The sequence below is a fragment of the Anabrus simplex genome, chromosome 1, assembly GCF_040414725.1.
Source record: "Anabrus simplex isolate iqAnaSimp1 chromosome 1, ASM4041472v1, whole genome shotgun sequence".
Taxonomy (NCBI): Eukaryota; Metazoa; Arthropoda; class Insecta; order Orthoptera; family Tettigoniidae; genus Anabrus; species Anabrus simplex.
Window position 1 is genome coordinate 452638641 of NC_090265.1, and position 20096 is coordinate 452658736.

The window sequence follows — 20096 nt, forward strand, 5'->3', positions numbered from 1 at the left end:
GAAGCCTGGGACATACTATAGTCTCCTTGAACTTCTGGGAAAGAGCATTCACACTTTTAATTATTGTGGATTCTGTAACAGTAATTATGGAATTCTGTAGGAAATGATATGCATTATGACTGCTCTCCAGGGACTACAAGACAGTGGCTGTAATGTAGAATTCAACACAACATCAGTATTTGAAGTTAAAAATTTCACGATTGTTCTGTATTGAATAGAGAAATATACAATATTAAATAGAAGGAAGGATCCACCTTTTTAATACTCTGTTAATAAGTTGAACAAAATAGAAGTTACAACCTGTTCATTTGGGACCGGTTTCAACACATTTGTGTGTCATCATCAGGCAATTAGCAAGGCAGAGCAAAAATTAAATCATAAAGTTTTAAAAACACATAACACAATGATCACAGTTAAAAAGAGTACACAGAATAATTAACACTATTTCGTGCCGAAACAATTCCAGTTGAAAGTTCACAAGCAGGTCTTGTATAATCTTGTTGTGCTGCATTCACATATGAAGACGTATGAAGACGTTGTATTAAAGGTCAATAACGAGTTAAAGGACTTGTTATAAGATGGAAACTTGAAGGATAACCCGTATGAAATTGAACTTGTGATATGCAGTTATGTATAGTTTTTGCTCGGCAAGGTCTTGTAGGCATTTGTTTTTTCGGCCGAACAGAGTATTGAAAAGGTGGATCCTTCCTTCTATTTAATATTTTATATTAATTATTAGGTAGTATTTTCTGCAATATGCCACAGCTGTCATACAGTAAAATATGATTTAGTAATGAAGTACTAAATATCATAAAAATCATATAAAATTTTATGATCACCAGGCTGGAAGAATTAATAAACTTGTGAACCATCAATTTGTCCACCAGAAATAAAAGTAGATGATGTTTTGATTCCTGCATCTTACCTTGCAGCTTCTTCAGCACAGCAACTTCCATCTTGAGCACTTGCTTAGGTTGCCGTGCTGATTCCACTTTCAGGGCAACCTGTTCTTTGGTGACTAAATCTAGGCCTTCATAGATCTCCCCAAAGCCTCCTCCCCCGATCTTCCGGACCTGAAAGATCAACGAGTTTAAATATGTTCAGTAAATAAAGAGCATTCTTAACAGGAACAACAACTAGACAGTGTCACACTTTATGCCAGTTGATAAAGCTGTTTTGTGTGGCATACCTATTTCATTGCCATGCAGTCAGGGAAAAAAATTGAAAACATACTCTCTATGAAAACAAAACAAGTGAAATGTGTCTTATGTAGGGACTATTCATTCGTACCCCTTAATCATTAACAAAGTACCAAGGCCTGTTCCCACTGTGAAATATCCACATCAATGCTTAACAATGAAATACAAGGAGAAAATTTATTGAGAAATACAATTAATCACTTTTAAAGCAGGGGATCTCAACCGGTGGTATGCATACCATTGGTGGTATGCAGGAATGTTTCAGGTGGTGCGCGTGGATGATACCAGCATAGAGATAATACAGATAGAGTACGCAAACACTCCCATCCGATGCATCCAAGATAGAAGGAGAGAGAATACAGAGGACGTTTGTTACAAGTTACTTGTGTGAGAGTGGATTTTGTGAACTTTTATACATAAAAAATAAACACAGAAACAGAATAAGTGTTGAAGAGGACTTAAAAGTGAAGTTAAGTTCCATTACTCTGGATACTGATATTTTAATCTTAGGCAAACAACAAGTTTTGCACTGAAAGTTATTTTTGATGATGTTGATGGGTTTTTTTTTTCTTAGTTTGTACTAATTACATAGTAGAAAAGAGGAAACGTTCAATCAGCATAAAACAAGAGACTATTACAAAACATTCAAGCAATATCAATCTACGTTTACCCCTCCCACACTTATGTTAAGAAATAAAAATGGAAAAATGACACACAATAATCAAGATAATGCTAACATCCTTGCAGAATACTTTAAAGAGTTACTTAATTGCGAGGATCCTGTGGAACATTTAGAATTTGACCATAACCCAAAAAAATAAAACTCCATTACAAAAGATTATACCCCCAGCTTACAATGAAGTGAAAACCGCAATTTAAGCACTTAAAAACTACAAAGCACTAGGAGAGAATCAAATAGTAGCAGAAATATGGAAGAATGCTAATGATCAGACTATTCAAAACCTACATAAATACATCATTGATATTTGGAATACGGAGAAGCTTCCCGAGGAATGGAATACAGTGATAATCCACCCGCTGCATAAGAAAGGTGATCGCTCCGATCCAAATAATTATCAGGGAATATCCGTGCTTGATATTACATACAAGATTTTATCCAAGATTATATACACAAGAATCCAAGAACAACTCGACCAGGAACTTTGAGAATATCAGGGAGGATTTCGACCAGGTAGAAGCTGTCCAGATCAAATCATTAGTTTAAAATGGATAATGAAGCACCAAAGAGTTCGAAGTAAGGGACTAGTCATCACGTTTGTAGATTTAAGAAAAGCATACGACAGAATTCATCATGAATCATTATTAAAAAGCCTTAAAGAATTTAGCTTACACCAAAAACTTGTTAACCTCATTAGTATGACTTTTAAAAATACGAAGGCAGAAGTTAAATTTAGAGGTGAATTATCAGAATTATTCACTATAAGAACTGGACTTCGACAAGGAGACGGACTTTCACCATTGTTATTTTATTGTGCATTGGAGAAGGTTATGCGTGAATGGAACAAGAAATGCCAACCAACTATCAAAATCGGTAGAAATATTAAATTCAACTCTCTTGCTTTATGGACTATGTAGCATTACTTGCAAATACAATAGAAGAGGCTAAATTTCAAATTGAACAACTAGAAATCATAGCAAAAATAAAAAAATAAAAAAATAAAATGGTATTACGAATTTCATTTGAAAAAACAGAAATGATGCCAACTTTTAAAGTTGATTTACCAGTTATTCAACTGAACAGTAATAAAGAGATTAAAATTGTTCAGAAATTCAAATATCTTGGGGAAATAATAACATGGAACACAAATGAAAAAGAAGCAATAGAACACAGAACAACTAAATTTAAACAAGCACAAAGACTTACCTGGCCAACCTATTTAAAAAAATCTATTTCAATATACGCTAAGCTGAAACAATATAATTCCATAGTTAAACCAGAGGCAACGTATGCTAGTGAAACTTTATTCAAATTAAATGTAAAAGCTACAACAGACAAATTACAGAAAACTTACAGAAGAATTCTTAGAACAATTATTAATTTAAAAAAAACCAAGTTGACGGACAGTGGAGATTGTTGCCTAACAACTTTATCTATCATGAATGTGAATCGATAATATCTACAATGTGTAAAACAAATTTCCTTTTTCTGTCACATATCAAGATTCCCAGACACCACGATAATGAAACAACTATTTGATTACTTTTTGAGAAATAAAATCAATAATAATTGGTTCAAAGAAGTTCAGGATGATTTGGAAGAATTGGGTATAACTCGGCAACAAATCAAAGACAGAAAAGAGAAGAGGATTTTGAAGAACAAAAGCATAAGTTTCAAACTAAAAACCGTTGAACGGAAACAATACACTATATCAGACACACAAAGGGCTTCCAGGTCGGAGAGGATGAGAAAGTTCTGGGAGAAGAAAAAGAAGAAATTGACTCAAATATATTGATTTAAGTGCTCCAATGTGGGCGTAAAATATGTAAATAATAAGTACATAGAACTGGACGTTTTTAGACCTATGAGTAATAAAAAAATTAATAAGTTATACATATATCTCTATATATTAATAAATAAGAATTAGCAAAAAAAATTTGAAAAATGTATGTATATTTCTTGTTGTCTTGATATAGCCCAGTCAGCACTGAATTAAATTAAATACGTTGAAACTCCCAAAAACTTTTCTGCACGTTCATTGTGAGTTAACAAATAATTCACTGCAAAATCATTTGTGGCATAATGGGGCGCAAATTGTGAAGCACATGTGAGACACATGTGAATTCACTGTGAAATTCAATGCTGACTGGGAGGGATGAAAAAAACTTAATACAAGTGCATTAATAATTAACTGTGAAGTTTTCTCAGGAATGTCATTAAAATAAAACAAAGCATTGGGCACTTTTCCAACAATAAATATGTCTCTACAAAAAAAAATACGACTGTTGGTATGCCAAAAGTTCTAAAAATTTCAAGTGGTATGCAGTTGCTAAAAGTTTGGGAACCCCTGAATTAAGTCAGTTTCTTTAAAGCAATAATTCATGAACAGGACTTCAAACACCGGATGATGTCAAACTTCATAATCAGTAAAGAGATTCAGAAACCAAGAGTAGGATTGCAAGACCTCTCTAAAACCAGACCCCAATCATAACTTAATCACAAAATATTGATTGCATTTGGAGGATTACCCAACATACACATAGATCAGTTGAAGAAAAGGAATGTAATGGAATGTACAAACACTTGTTCGCAATCTATTACCCTTGTCAGATGGAGTGTGTGACACGATCCTTTTTCATTTTTTCGCGGTCTCTTGCTGCCTAGATTGCAATTCAAAAGCTGTTGCTATTCATTTCATAGATCTGAGCTGTCAAGCGCTGAAGAATTTCTCCTCTTGGTCACGTGCCATTCAATTTATCCACTATTACAAAGAGTCAATATTATTTTAACTTAATTGCCAAATGACGTTATGCATTTGCTTCCTGATTCCTATTTCCCTTATGGACGTTTCTCTTTCCCTGTAATGTGTAAAAGTCTTCAATAACACCACATTTTAATGGCATGAAGTTTTTAAGTCTGGTCCCCAAGCTAACCAAGTTTATGGTGTGTACATTAAGATAGAGAAAACAAGTGCATGGAATGGGTAAACAAAGTTGAAGATTCACTTTTAGGATTAACTCTTAGTCTTTGAAAGTTAAGAATTTCATAATGTTCCGTATTGAACTGGGATTACAATGAATTAAATATATTTTGGATCCACCTTTTCAATACAATAATAGTTTTTGATGCAAATTATATCACATGCCATTCACAAAAGAATGGTACTAGTTTCGATACTAATTCTATGTCATCAGCCAATGATGTGAAGGTGCAAATTACAAATACCCAAAATCAATATAGAAACACATGACAAATATACAATAGCCAATGATAAGTTAAAAATAAGCTTAAAAGCATGGTACGAGCACTTATGTAAATATGGTGCATTAGACCATGGCGTAAAATTCTATAACATCTTGGGTAAAGAATAAGGTTGTTAAACCTATGTACATGTGATTGGTAATCTTGCTTAAAGGATATAAGTCTTCAAAATGTTTGTATCTTGTGGCTTGTTAAGAGGGAAGCGTAAAACATATCATCCATGTGAATAATATATCACGTTTTGTAAAAGCTGTGGTATTCAACAGTGTCATTAAGTCTTAAATCAGGCGGCTCCAGAGGAATCAAGGTGTGATAGTACGTATATCACACCCTCGAATTGTATGTAGAAGTTAGAGATATTATTGTCAGTATTCGATTTATTATTATTATTATTATTATTATTATTATTATTATTATTATTATTATTATTATTATTATTATTATTATTATTATTATTATTATTATTATTATTATATTATTATTATTATTATTATTATTATTATTATTATCATCAGTATTTCATTTATATGTTTTATCATTTATATTTATAAGCTGGAAGATCTCTACACATGTAGGTATGAGTAATTTGTTTTGCACGAGTGGGAAAACATTGCTTTAATAACTCTGGTAATTTGGATGAGTCATGTGGCTACCCCAGTGTCTTATGAGATGTATTTGTTGTTGTCGTCGGGAAGATCTATGAGTCATGTATATATCCCAGCCTGATGAGATGAGCTTGTTGTTGTACTAGGGAAGTTCGATGACTCATGTAATAATCCCGAGCATTTGTTTATGTCTTGGGAGCAAGTATGAGTTCAGGGCATGATCTTGATTAGAGGTTCACTCATGATTGGCTGGCAAGGACCAATCCAGACGTATCATCTGAGAGGAAGGGGAATGCTGAGGTCTTTATAGAGTTTGACATCACTACGGAAGAGAACCACTCGGTACGGACAAGAAGGATAACTGACACACTGTACGGGAAGGAAGTGGTGCTGATACACTGTACTGGAGTGACACAGCTGCAATGGACTGGACTTCAAACGTTTGTGGAGCGTAGTCTTGTTATGTTCGTGGAAAGTGGCTGATCGACGGATTGTGGGGTGCTTGCGCATTAAGTATTGTAGCACTTGTGGCGGCCTGGCATTATATGTTGGTGAAAGCTATCTCAGACTTTCCATAATTTATGTTCAGGATCGATAAGCGTGTGTTACTTAAATGTATATATCTTTACAACAAGTGTTAAAGTCTGTGAACACAGTATTACAAGGTACAGTATCTGCGTGATGTTAGAAGTGCCGATTTGAGAATTGGCAAGTAGTATTGATACAGAGACAGTGAAGGGTATTTATCTACATATATGTACATTGTTCATCGGACTATCTACAAATGGTAGCTTAGTTCTCGCTTTCGTTTTCCCACGGTTTTCATTATTGTTGTTGTTGTAAATATGGAGTCTTCCAGCAATGTTTTGTGTGTGTATTATATGTATAATTTTGTGTGTTGACGAGGGGCTCATGCACGGATTTTGTTAAGAATATAGTTAGCTATTTTAGAACCAGTGGAGTTATTGATGAACCTAGGTGCAGTTCCTACCTATTTAGTCGTTTTTAGGAGGTTAGGTAAGGCCTGCTGCAGATGTACCAGTACGCAGCATTATATACACACCCTGGGATATAAAGTTTATCATGCTCTATCAAAATTCGAGGGATCCATTCTGGTGAACTCTGGCGCCCATACTATGGACATTTCGATTAAATATTTTTATTAATTTATTTTGATACATTATATTCATGAAGTTTTTGAGTATTTTATTTATTTATATATTTTTATTCATGATATTTATTTATCAGTAGTCATCAACAAGTTACAAAGGTGATCATGTGAAGATCTTACTTTACAAGAATCATGGAGGAGTCCCAGTTTGATATGGGACAAGAAAGACCTTGTGCAGCGTGTTGGAGTAGTTGATGATGTGTAGAGTGGGACTTAGTCTTTGGTCATCCCCTACCAACCAACAAGGCAGCAAGTTCAGGTGCTTTTGTAGCATTAAAATGGTCATACTCCACCCATTTCTTCCTGGAACTTAGCCCCATGGACTCCTAGGGTCCTCATCAAAACCCTCAGCAGCCAGTATTTACCAGGCTGCTGCCCCAACCAGAAGATGGAATATCATAAGGATACTTACCATGATGGTTTCCCAATGCTTACAAAGACAGGAAGGTGTCCTGACTGCTTTCTTCAAGGAGTTACTTGGTTACAAGAGCCTTGTCAGTCCAAAATAGGTTTCACCATATGCAAGTGGTGATTAAATTTGGATAGGGATCATCCTACAACCGACAGGGCCTTAGGAATATACTATATCAGGCTGTCTCAGGAAAAAGGACCAGAGAAAAGTCTGTCAAGATTAAATCAAAAGGAATGAAAGGAATGCAGAATGGCAATAAAAACACCTATGGTTGGATTGGAATAAACTGGAAGAGACAAACTTAAGACAGAGACATACTAGAACCCAGCATGCAGGATGGGAAAACGAGTAATCAATGATCGTAATGGGTAGTAGAATAAGAAATGAGAGTAGAAGTAAGGATGACATAATAAGGAACTTCTAAAGAAATGTGTGGTGTGTGGCATTGTACGGAAATAAAGGACTGACAGTAATCGTGCAGAGACAGAGAGAATATAAGCCTTTGAAATATGGTGTTACCCAATAATATTGAACGCAAGATGGGTATATCGAACTATAAATTAAGAGAGAGAGAGAGAGAGAACAACCTGACAAAATTTGACCAGAAGAATGGGTAGACTGATAGAATACATCTTGAGACACTCAGGCCTTGCTCAACTGATTCTGGACAGAAGTAAGCATGGTAGGGAAAGGCCAAGGTATGAAAATGAGAAACAAATTAGAGTAGATGTATGATACAATAGCTACAGTAAGTAGCAAATTAAAGTAGAAGTATGGTACATTAGCTACCGTACATAGAGATGAAAAGGTTAACCCACGATAGAAATGATGACCCAAACACTTATCATTCATCAACTAAATAAATATTTTGTCATTTATTCACATAAAATGAAATTGAAACAACTACTACTATTGATCATTAACTTGGTTTGTAAATAAGGTAAAAGTTAATGTGCCTTTGCTGGTGAAAAGTGATGTCAACAGTGCACCATGTCTTCTAGTATGGGCTAGAACAATTTTGTTATATTCATTGACCTGTCTCAGTCTCATGCTTGGCTTGAACTATATGAAGGCGACTGAGGTATGAGCGATGCTAGTAATGCCATTCCTTGTGCAGCCAGTTGTCGCTCAATTGGGTGGGTTGGTGCATACTTTTCAGTGGACTTGGCTCAGTGACGAAAGCAGCAGGAAACTAACACCTTCTCAGTGGTACCTAGGCCATTTATGACAACAGATGACGGAGTTGTTGAGGTTTCAACCAGCCTTTCGGCTGAGGACTCAACATACATACATACAAAGTATATATATATATTTTATTTAACTTAACTTTCCAAACAGTTTGGGATGCCGACTAAGACAAAGTATACCCAAAGAGGGGATTAAGAGCTACGGATGGAAGAGTCCTCCCTTAAGTGGTGGTGATTTTTGTTTTCAGAGGATGTACAACTAGGTAATCATCCTTTCTGAAAAATTAAGAGGAAATGAAATTTAAAATAAAACAAAACTAACTACTCAACAGAGGAATTTGAAAATTATTTTTAAAATAGGAAAGAAATTACTGTATTGAGCCAAAAAGGTCACAAATGTATCAGAAGGGAACAAAAGTTCCCAGAGCACCAGAACACTTGAAATTTATATAACCTTGATTAATCCACTCTCACACATACAGTGAATGACGAGATCAGCAGTAGTCGCGTGATCGGCTAGAATGAGTTTGAGTGTATCCTGCAGGCCAAGGTTCTGTCTTAGGCCAGAGAGATTGGTGCACTCTGTGAGGATATGGGCTACTGTGAAACCGGCACACAAGAACATTAGGGGCTTCCCGCTTTAGGAGATTGCATATTTTTTCCATGACCTATCCTCAGCCTATACAAAACTACAGCCTCTCTCCGTGAAGGCTGGAAAGAGAACCATCACACAGTAGCCATCTTCTTAATTGGCCTCATCTTGTTGGGGGTACAGATAGCTAGCCACTTCGATTCCCAGGACACCAAATTAGCTGAGAACAAATATCCCTAGCAGGCACATTCACAGGTCTACAAAGTAAAGGTACCACTTCCTTTGTAGCTTCATCTGCAAGTTCACTTCCCGCAATCCCAACATGGCTTGGAAGCCATGCGAAAGTTATTCTGGTGCCAACATCACACAACCTGGCTAGTTCATGAATCTGCTGTACCAATTTTGCAGGAAATAGGTGTCAATAGACTGCAGAAAACAAGTCAGTACACATGAGAACGTGGTTTCTTTAGTCACCCAGCGCAAACTCCAGAGCTCCTAAGATGATGAAAAACTCTGTGGTATACATGCTACAGACACTATGAAATAGATATTACTGGAGGCGAAGGAGCATCCCACATTTTCTCCGATCTTAGAACCATCTGTTAAGACATGTTGCACTGTCAGATACTGGTGAACAAAGTCCTGGAAATACCTCTGATGAACAGAGGCATCCGTGTTTACCTTGGGTCCACGGAGCAGATCTAAGACGTATATCCAGTCGTGGATATAACCACGGAGGAACCTCACTTGAACTCCTCTCAAGACAATCACTGATAGCCTTATCTAATTCACGAAACAATCTACTGTATCAATTAGAATTTCAACCGATCATGTGATCGCTTCGGCCTGTTTTGGTACCTCTGGTGGTATAGCATACTAAAGATGCATTGCTAGCTTGAGTGTAGTGCCAATTCACGAATTTTGGCAGCGTACGTGAGTAGTAACTGCTGCCTCCTTATTTGTAATGGTGGAATCCCGCTTCAGTGAGTAGACTGAGAATGGGGCTAGTATGAAAAGCTTCCACTGCCTGCCGAACTCCACTATGATAAACACTGTCTAAAAGGTTCGGCGTGGATCTTCATGTTGAACTATAAGCCGCATTACTATACTCTATTCAGGAAAGGACTGTTGCAATATAAAAGCGTAGCCCTACACAGTCAGCCCCCCACGAGGTGCCAGTGAGAAACTTGAACATAATAAGTCTTTTCACGCAGGCAACATTCAGCTGATGGATGTCAGGCTGCCACGTTAGTCTCTTATCAAAATAGAGACCCAGGAACCTGCAGGTGTCTACCACTGGTAAGAGACACTGTTTTGGTTCAGGATGCACAAGCTGATGTTAACAAAGTGTACAACTAAGATTTTCGTCACTGAAAATTGAAAACAATGTTGCAGGCCCATCTGTAGATTCGATTAATAACTTGCTGCAGCCATCTCTCAACAAACTCCATCTATCATCTACATACAGCATTGTAATGACTGTGAGCCCAGCAGCAGCAACTATGCTGTCGATGGCAATTGCGAACAGCTTGACATTAAGTATAGATCCCAGTGGTACACCATTTTCTCTAACATAATACTGAGAAGAAACATTCCCTACTCAGACTCTAAAGAGCTGGAGGAACATGAAATTCTCAATATATATCGGCAAATTTCCCAGAAATCCCTACTGGTGTACTGTGGAGATAATCCGATATCACCAAGTAACTTTCATAAGCCTTTTCAAGGTCAAAAAACATGACGACTAGGTGTTCCTTCCCCGAATGGCGCTCTCCCAAGTCTAACAAGATGACTGCTGGCAGACCGATGAGAGCAGAAACCTCACTGGTAGTTAGTCAAGAGACCTTCCTTTTCCAAGGCCCACACAAGTCACCAGTTCATCATCCTTTCAGAAAGCTTACAATGGCCTTTGTAAGACAATACGGAAGCTTTGGATCTTTACTTAGCTTGGGAATTGGTATTACAATTCACTCACACCAATGAGATTGAAAAAACCCTCACCCCTTTTTTTAATAAAAAAGAAAACGTGGTTTAGTGCACAGACACTCAAATGAACTAAGGTTAGGTTGAATGGAGAATCCCACCTTACAATATTTATTTGTTTTTATTGCTAGTCTATGCAATTATGTGATATAATCCAGCTTGAAATTTAATTACAATATTAAAAAGTACATGTTTCATTCCTAATGTGGAACATCTTTCAGCTAAAAATGGTACAAAATCATAAGTGAGATTTTTAAATTCGGGAATATATTAACTCAAGTGCGTAGACTGTGCCATTTCTTATGTGGGACAAACAGGATGAAATTTCCTAGTGAGATACCAGGAACATCTAAATGTCAAAAAATACAAGAGATAATCGGCCATGAGCTTACACATGACCGAATATAATCATAGTTTTACTACAATAGAGTCTTAACCATTTTGCGAACTTTAAATAAGGGTAAATTGATGAATATTTTAGAAAACATTTATATTGAGATTGATAAAAAACAAAACCCTAATCAGAATGTAAATGAATTGGAAGAGGCTTCCAACCTAGATTTATGTATGAAGGCCATAAAAAAGGAACCGGAGAAACATTCCGTATGTCTCCCTCCGGTTGGCTTCACTCCCCATGACATTTCCCCTAATTTCCCCTCCTTTGCCTTATGCTCCTCTCACAGCCATACGCATACACACTCAGTCAGCTGACGGCATAAGGGAAGAAGTAAACATAGCAGGACCGGCTGGGAGGTAAGCATTTTCATTGTTCCTTAAATACTTCACCACCATATATTTACAAGGTTTTTTCTTTATTTCTTATTTTAAAACATATTTTAATTTCTTTTGTTACAGATCCCTTCAACATCTTAAAACTTCAAAACAAAATTCAATCTCAACTTTGGTTATTCCTTAGGAGTTTTTTTTCCCTCTGATCATCGTATTTTAAAATTTTACATTTTAAGTCTATCCTCAAGGTACTAATAGTACATACTTCTTCAGCTTTTGAAGATAGAAGATCCCTTATAGTCAGACTTTTTATCTCAAACTCAAAAAATGACTTGAGCTTTTAACCCAACATGAAGGAACATATTATCATCATCATCATCATCATCATCATCATCATCATGCTGTTGTTGGTTATTCAGCCCAAAGGCTGGTTTGATCCTCTGCAGCTCCGCCAACAGCTGTCATAAATAGCCTAGGCATCACTGAAGAGGCTTACTAGGGAAATGAGGAGTGAGGTAGTTTCCCGTTGCTTTCCTCACCGAGCCAGCTGTTGCTATTACCTATCAGTCTGCCAAGCCCACTGAAATGCATGCACCAACCGACCCTATGAGTGATATTTTCACACCATTCATAACAGGGACTGGCTGCAAAAGCAACGGTATTACTAGCATCCCTCATACCTCAGTTACTTTCATATTGTCAAAGCCAAGGATGAGACAGACAGGTCAATGAAAGTAACAAATTTGATATAGCCCATACCATAGGACATAGTGCACTTAAGTGTTTTTTTATTTTGTTTATGCCAATTTTTGTATCTTTTTTAGCTGAAGATATTCCACATTTGTAATGAAATGTACTTTTTAATATTGTAATTAGATTTTAAGCTGGATTATGTTACATAATTACACAGACTAGCAATAAAAAACAAACAAGTATTGGAAGATGGGATTCTCCATTCAACCTAACCTTAGTCGAGTTGATGCCAATACGGGACAAAAAATGAGATTTATAAGTTGACACTTAAATGTGATATGATTGGCCATTATAAGATTCCAACGATAATGATTGAATGCATGTCAGCGATCACATATGGCTGCTGCAATTTTGTTGGTCAACCATGGGACCTGTTTCCAGCGAGGGATACTGGTTGAGGAAGGAAAGGAATTGTTTCCTCTGTAGCAGCCAAAATTCCAGTTATAATGGAAGAAACATAGTCATCAACAGTCTCAAGCATATCATTGGCCATCAATATGCGCTTTGAAAATTCTGGCTAATTTGCCCGCCAAAATAACTAGCGTTTGGGTACTTCGGACTGTCTTTGATTCAAGAGCGTTAGAAGTACTGAGAAGTGGTCACTATCACAGGGGTCATTGTGTACTCGCCACCATAACGGGAACTAGCACACAGCTGCACAAGGCGACATCTAGGTGTAAGAACATGCCACATGCACTGCTGAAATATGACAGTTCCCCTGTGTTAAGCATGCAAAGATCAAACTAGTTGATCAGTTGCTCAAGAATCCTCCCCACTAGCACAGGAAGACTGAGATCCCCAGAGGATGTTATGGGAGTTCACGTCTCCCTGCAAGAGCAAAGGAGAAAGTACCCAACCGAACAAATCTTGGAATTCATGCACTTGAAGATCGTAGTCGGGTGTAATGTACACATTGAACACAGTTGTCATCAATGACAAGGGAGCGCGAACTCCAACTGCATCTAGCCGAGTACAGAGTGGTACTTCGTCACTGAAGATGTCGGAGCGGACTAGCGTACAAACGCTCCGAGTTGTCCTGTCATCCTTTTGAATGCAGACTATATCCTCTCATAGTCGTGTTGTGTCCACGTCTCAAATGAAATTCCTGTAGACAGACTATGGAGGCCACAGAGACAGATATCAACTGATGTAACTCAGTTATGTGACGAGTGTAACTATTGCAGTGCCATTGTGTGGATTTGCAGCATAACAAAATTAAGGCAATTTCTTGTCCTCCTTTCAGTTCACTACCTGCCAGTTCCCATTGTCCTTGTCGGTATTGTCATCACCATCCATGATTATAAGTAGTTCAGTCTCCATGGTCTCCCAGAAGAGGGAGACACGCCGACTGAACACTCCGTGGACAGTTATCCAACTGAGCGGGAACAGTAGGCCCTCTTCCTGGGAGAACTAAGTTTCCCAGAATGTGACCGAACAAAGGGTCGTCGAGATTCCTCACTCATGTCCACTATTTTTGAACTTTTTGGAGGAGAGCTGGCAGATGATTTGCCAGGCTTTCTGAGGGATGCAGTGACCCCCGATCGTGTTAGAGAAGGCTTCTTTTCTATCTTCTTAGGGGAGTACTGTGGCTTCTGCTTTCTCCTTGTTAGTGTGGGCACTGGTAGGAGGGCTGGTAACAATTAAGCAGAAAGGTGGTCCCATGAACGTAGCACTGGAAGAAAATCTGTAAGTGCGTCATTACCAACGTTGTCCTCCCTTAGGAGGCCAGGTGAAGTCTTTGTGTAGGAAATGACACATAAATTCACCAGAAAGGAGAACATGGTCTACGGTTTAGTTGCGAGAAGAGGACCCAGTCCCAATGGCAGATAAAGTGGAAGAGCTTTCTCCTGTCAGCAACAACATCCATATTTCAGTAAAGCAGTTGTAAAAGGTGTCTGTACTTCAGAGGAGCAGCCTCAGTTAGACCTGACAGGAGGTATAAAATGCCCCTGGCAGAGGTAACCCCACTGTAATAATAGACTAAATATGAGTATGGTACTTGAAAACTTGCCTTGGAAAAGGTTAGGGCATACCCTGCAAGCGATTCACAGTTCCTTGAGTGCTGGGGAAACTGTGAAAAATGGGTGACCATTAGCCAACATCATGAAGGAGGGCATAATCAACCTTATGACCCTGACAGGAAATGCTGAAGAAGTGGTGGATTTTATGGAGAAAGAGGGTATACAAATGATGGGGTTGAGCAAAGTTAATGAAGATATACTGGAGTGATGGCCACGAGGTGAAAATGGAAAGGGCCAGATAATTTCAGAACAGCTGGAGGAGTATGTGGATATAGTAGAGTTCATCAGTGACAGGATAATGAAAGACTGAGGAGGAGGAACGAAGTAAAGGACTTCATACAAGTGTATGCACCACAGACAGGGAACGTATAGGAGGATATTGAAGAAATCCTGGAGAAACTAGAAAATCAGACACCTGATGTAGAAGTGATTATAATGGGTGACATATGCACAGGTGGAAAATGAAAGACAAGGAAAGGAAGAAGTAACTGGATCATATGGATATGGGAAGAGAAATGAAGGAGGAGAGACTCTAGTTGAGTTCTATGAGAGAAATTGAAATGATTGTGGGCAACACATGATTTTGGAAGAAAAACAGCAGGAAAATTACAAGATAATGGTTCGGGTGACAGAAGAATAAAATCAGTAACTGATTACTTTCTGTTGGAAAGGATAAATCTCAGACTGTTGATGGATATAACAACTTTGCCAGGAGAAGCATTCGATGGAGATCACAGAGTTGTGATAGCATGCAGAAAATGAAAATATTAAAGGAGGTAAGAGATGGTATACTAAAAGTGTGGAAATTAAAAGATAAGAAAATACAGGAGGAATTTCTGGAGAGACCAAAACAATGAATTTTAGTTACTGCAGTAAGAAATGTGGAAGAGGAATGGTCCAACTTTAAATGGGCATTTATAAGTGGTGGAATATTGACAAGATTGATAAAAAAGGAGACACCATGATTGGATGAGGTGAGAGAAGCAGTGAAAGCAAAGAAGAAAGCACAACAAGAATGGAATAGATATTTTAAAAAAGCAAAAGGAATTATCTTGATAATAAAAGGAAATGTAAGAAATTGGTACGAGAAGAAAATTCCAACTTATTATTTCGTATGGCAAAACAAGGATACATTATAAGTACATATAAATACTGATAAACTTAGTCTTAGGTATTGTGTAGACTCTGATAAGTCTTATTCCTTAACAGAACATACAATTTTCAGTGGTCCACCTATTCAATACTTCGTTAAACCATTTACATTTTAAACAGTCATGATATACACTAGAACATGTCGCGACTCACTTGAGCCATCTTCAGCTAGAAAGTACATTTTCTTAATGAATAAGATTTATAAGAGAAGAAAAGTTGGGAAGAATTTACACAAAAGGTGGAAACAGATGAAACTGGCAGTAAAAGAATGCTGTATGGAATTACACAAAATAATAGGAAAGAAAGAGTTTATACAAAGCTGATGAAAGAGGAAGGTGAAGAGTTGATAACACATCCAGAAGAAATAAAGAGAAGATGGTAGGAGAATTTTGATAAGCTGCAAAATGTGAGAAATTGTGCAGAGGAAACTGTAGTAACAGTGTGATGACTCGACAGTAGGAGATGATATAACTATGGCATCCTACCCGGCTCGCTGGAAGGAATTCATAATGATGATGAAGATGAAAATGGGGAAGGCACCAGGTATGGATGTGGAAATGATAAAGGCTGCTGGACCTGTTGGACTACAATGGGTGTATAGATCATTAACATGCATATGGACACAGAAACATGTGCCAGAAGACTAGAGAAACGGAATAATAAATAATAAACATTAACATTGACGTGTACAGTTGCTTCTTTTACTGGTAAACTGCGGAAATGCAATATATGTATTTCAGGTTGCAGTGGGCTACAAATCTGCATAATTTAATTTGTAGATGATAATCAAAGATATATTTTATCCTCAAAGTTACCACTTATGTGTCCCCCTATTCGGGTGATATACGATTATTAAGTTGACAGTGCAACAGAGAAAGTATGCATCGCCTCTATAGGAGTGACTGCATATTTTTCTTTGTTGTAGTGGCACACTGTCCTCTGTGTTGTGACCTGTTGGTGTACGCGCCATTCAGCAAGTTCCTTGTAATTTGCAGTTGTGCGATAAGAATTTAATTAATGTTATATGTATTTCTGTGCCGAGTAAGCCATGATTACCAACAAAGAGAGAGAAGAAAAACTTGAAAAGGGATAGAGTGCTGAATCAAGTGATGTTGAAATTTTGGACTTGCAATGCGAGTCCACTTTTTTTGAGTCTATATTGGACAGTAGTCCAAGAATCCGATGCTGTATCATGCGACGATTCAACCATATCGCCAGGCAGTGATAATTAGCGGGGAACATTCTTATTGTGTGATAGTTACCAACGATACCATCGAAATGATGGTGCACGAGACCAATAAAAATGCAAGGAATGTATTGGAAGAGAAACGTTTGAGTAGGCAGAGTAGATTCACTCAGTGGACTGATTTCAATTGTACTGACATGAAAAAGTTCTTGGGCTTATTGATGTGCATGGGCTTAACACAGTTTCCAAACTACATAATCATTGGTCAAGAAAGAATAAAATTACATTGGGGGTCATGTAATGGAGGTGGACAAGTTCTTACTGATTTTGCTTTTCTGGCATTTCAACAGTGAAGCAAACCATGGTCAAGGCAGGTTGTATAAAATTGCACCTCTTGTTCTAAAGCTCAATAAGAACTTCCAAGGTGCTAAATGAGCCACTAGAAACATTGACGAATCTATGACCCCCTTCTGGGGAAAGCTAATATTTCGCCAATTTATCCTGAATAAAGTACATAAATATGGGGTGAAAATATTCAAACTATGTGATACAGACAGCTACACCTACAACACATAAGTGTACTGCAGCAAAGGGACAACTGCTAACCCAGGGCTACCACATGCTACAGCTGTTGGGATAAAACTTATTTAGACCATGGATCAAGTTTCTTTGCGGACAATTTCTATGTCTTTTGAACTTGCAAATAAAACTCTACCTAGATGTACTCACTTGGTCAGTGCCCTGCGTAAGAATCAAGTTTGGCTTCCGCCAGGTCTAAAAGAAAATGGAGGCAGAAAATAATGAAAGAAAGAGGGCAGAAATCCTTGTCATTTTCAATTTATGTTGTAACAAGTAGGTTATTCATGCTCATAGCAGTTTATTTATTTTGACTGGATACAATCGAGAGTTAGGCCTACAATCTCAAATATTTTTATAATGTACGTAACGATTTACAATTTTCACTATTACATTTTAAGAGGTGCTTTAGAAACAGTTCTAATATAATATGGAGTTAAGGCGGATAAGTTGTGGCTTGTGGTAATTTGGGTTTAAATTATCTGATAAACTCACCAACAATCCAATCATGCCTACTGGGAATAAAATCAGTGAGGTTATTTATTTGAAATGGTGGTGGTGGCGATTATGAAGGCATACTGTACATCTATCTAGTAGATACATTTACACTGTTGTTGTACTTTAATTTTGGATAGTAAATATCTACGTCCTCGCTCGTGATTATTGTGTTTTGAACATTTACTGAATTGCTACGTTATGATACATTGTTAATTTTTTGCCTGTATTCAATGTGCTAGTTGTTTTAAGATCTTCGAAAATTGGCTGATGATGACACTTAAAATGTGTTGAAACCGGTCCCATTAAACAGGTTGTAACTACTTCTTACCATCTTATTACGGAGTATTGAAAGGTGGATCCTAACCTATTATATTGTACATCTTATTTCTCTAGTCAATACGGAACAATAATGAAGTTTTTAACTTTAAATGGAACTCCCACTCGCCATTTAGAGTTAAATTTTAAATACTATTTTCAGAAATTCAGTGAACAGGGAAAGTTACACATTACAACACTGTGCAAAATCATTGTTGCATTATGTAATTATATTACTTTTTGCTTAATGAATAACAGGAATTTTACTTCTTTTAAAAATGGAATTACTGTCATTTCCATTCCCAGGAATTGTAAATCATAGCTTGTATGCTTAAATTCTGTACATTTGTAAAGTGTAACACAAAAATTGTAACATGTCAGTTTTCTTTGAAAGAATAAATATAAGAAAATAAAACTGACTTTATATCGAACACAGCATAAATCAAACCAAAATATCTTGAAAAGGTCAGTTTTTTTGAGATTATAGTTTTATTTTAAATAATGTACCCCAATCAGCACTTCGCTGAGTAGAGGAGAAGAGCTTCATAATCACAATCTGATGTCAATGCTTCCTTGCAAAGTGTGTTTGCTCTCGCGCGCTTCATGGTGACGTATGCTTACTACGTTTAGCTGTCCGCATGTACATCAGCTCAACTCAGCTGCACTGGACTAACCTCAATGGGCGCCCAGCTGAGCACCTCTGGTACAGCAGCATCTCCTCACTCCCAAGTCTTCCCAGTCCAAGTTTGCAATATGGAATTGACAATATTACTACTTATCAGAAAGATTCAAATAATGGCATTTCCATTTCAAGGGAAAGACTCCAATGATGAGTATGACTGTTGGAAAATAAAGCAAATAGATTAATTTAAATTAAGAAAGATTTGTTCTTAATAACAATAACAAAAATAGGACCTCTTAGGAAATTCTATTTATAAATATTTATGTGATGATAGCAGCTCGGAAGGCGATGTTAGCGAAGATTCTCAGAATGAAGATGATACGGAAAGTATGTAATTATAATTTTATGCAGAAATGGAAATATTATTGACATCTACAGTTCATTATGATTGGAATTTGTTTTATAATCTACTGGTACTGCATGTATCCGTGTGCTTTAGATTTTTGTGAATAGATAAGAATATCTACATATTTTGCCAATTTATCCTGAATAAAGTACATAAATATGGGGTGAAAATATTCAAACTATGTGGTACAGACAGCTACACCTACAACACATAAGTGTACTGCAGCAAAGGGACAACTGCTAACCCAGGGCTACCACATGCTACAGCTGTTGGGATAAAACTTATTTAGACCATGGATCAAGTTTCTTTGCGGACAATTTCTATATGTCTTTTGAACTTGCAAATAAAACTCTACCTAGATGTACTCACTTGGTCGGTGCCCTGCGGAAGAATCATCCTAGTGTTCATGCTAAGAAGTGAGCAAGCCCAGCGGTTCACAAAGTCAAGTCATGATATGATATGATTTATCTAGATATGAGGGATTACATAAAATATTGAAAATATCACTTTCATTAAGCACTTGTTTGCTGCGAGAAGCCATGTTTTAGAGCACATTGAGTGACAACATCTACCAATGCATACTCATTGATAATATTGTAAATTCTCTGACGTAGGCAGAAAATACTGCCATTTGTTGAAATATCCTCATAACTAATACATGAAGAAACACAATGTAGCCACCAGAATGCGTGTACAGCTCAATTGATTTTTAGTGATTTATCAAACCTTACGACGGGCTATGTGCATAG

At 37.1% G+C, this 20096-nt stretch overlaps 1 protein-coding gene across 10 annotated transcripts in view; it reads right to left on the reverse strand.

The window, feature by feature from the left end:
* The window catches only part of Asator (tau-tubulin kinase asator), a 500954-nt gene that overhangs the window by 231841 nt on the left and 249017 nt on the right, over nt 1-20096 (reverse strand). For all 10 annotated transcript variants that reach the window (XR_010858479.2, XM_067135206.2, XM_067135211.2 and 7 more), the window contains one exon: nt 926-1073. Coding sequence is in view for 9 of the 10 variants with exons in the window: in XM_067135206.2 (XP_066991307.1) it covers nt 926-1073 (148 nt within the window). In the remaining variant the exon portion in view is untranslated. The remainder of the gene's footprint in view (nt 1-925; nt 1074-20096) is intronic.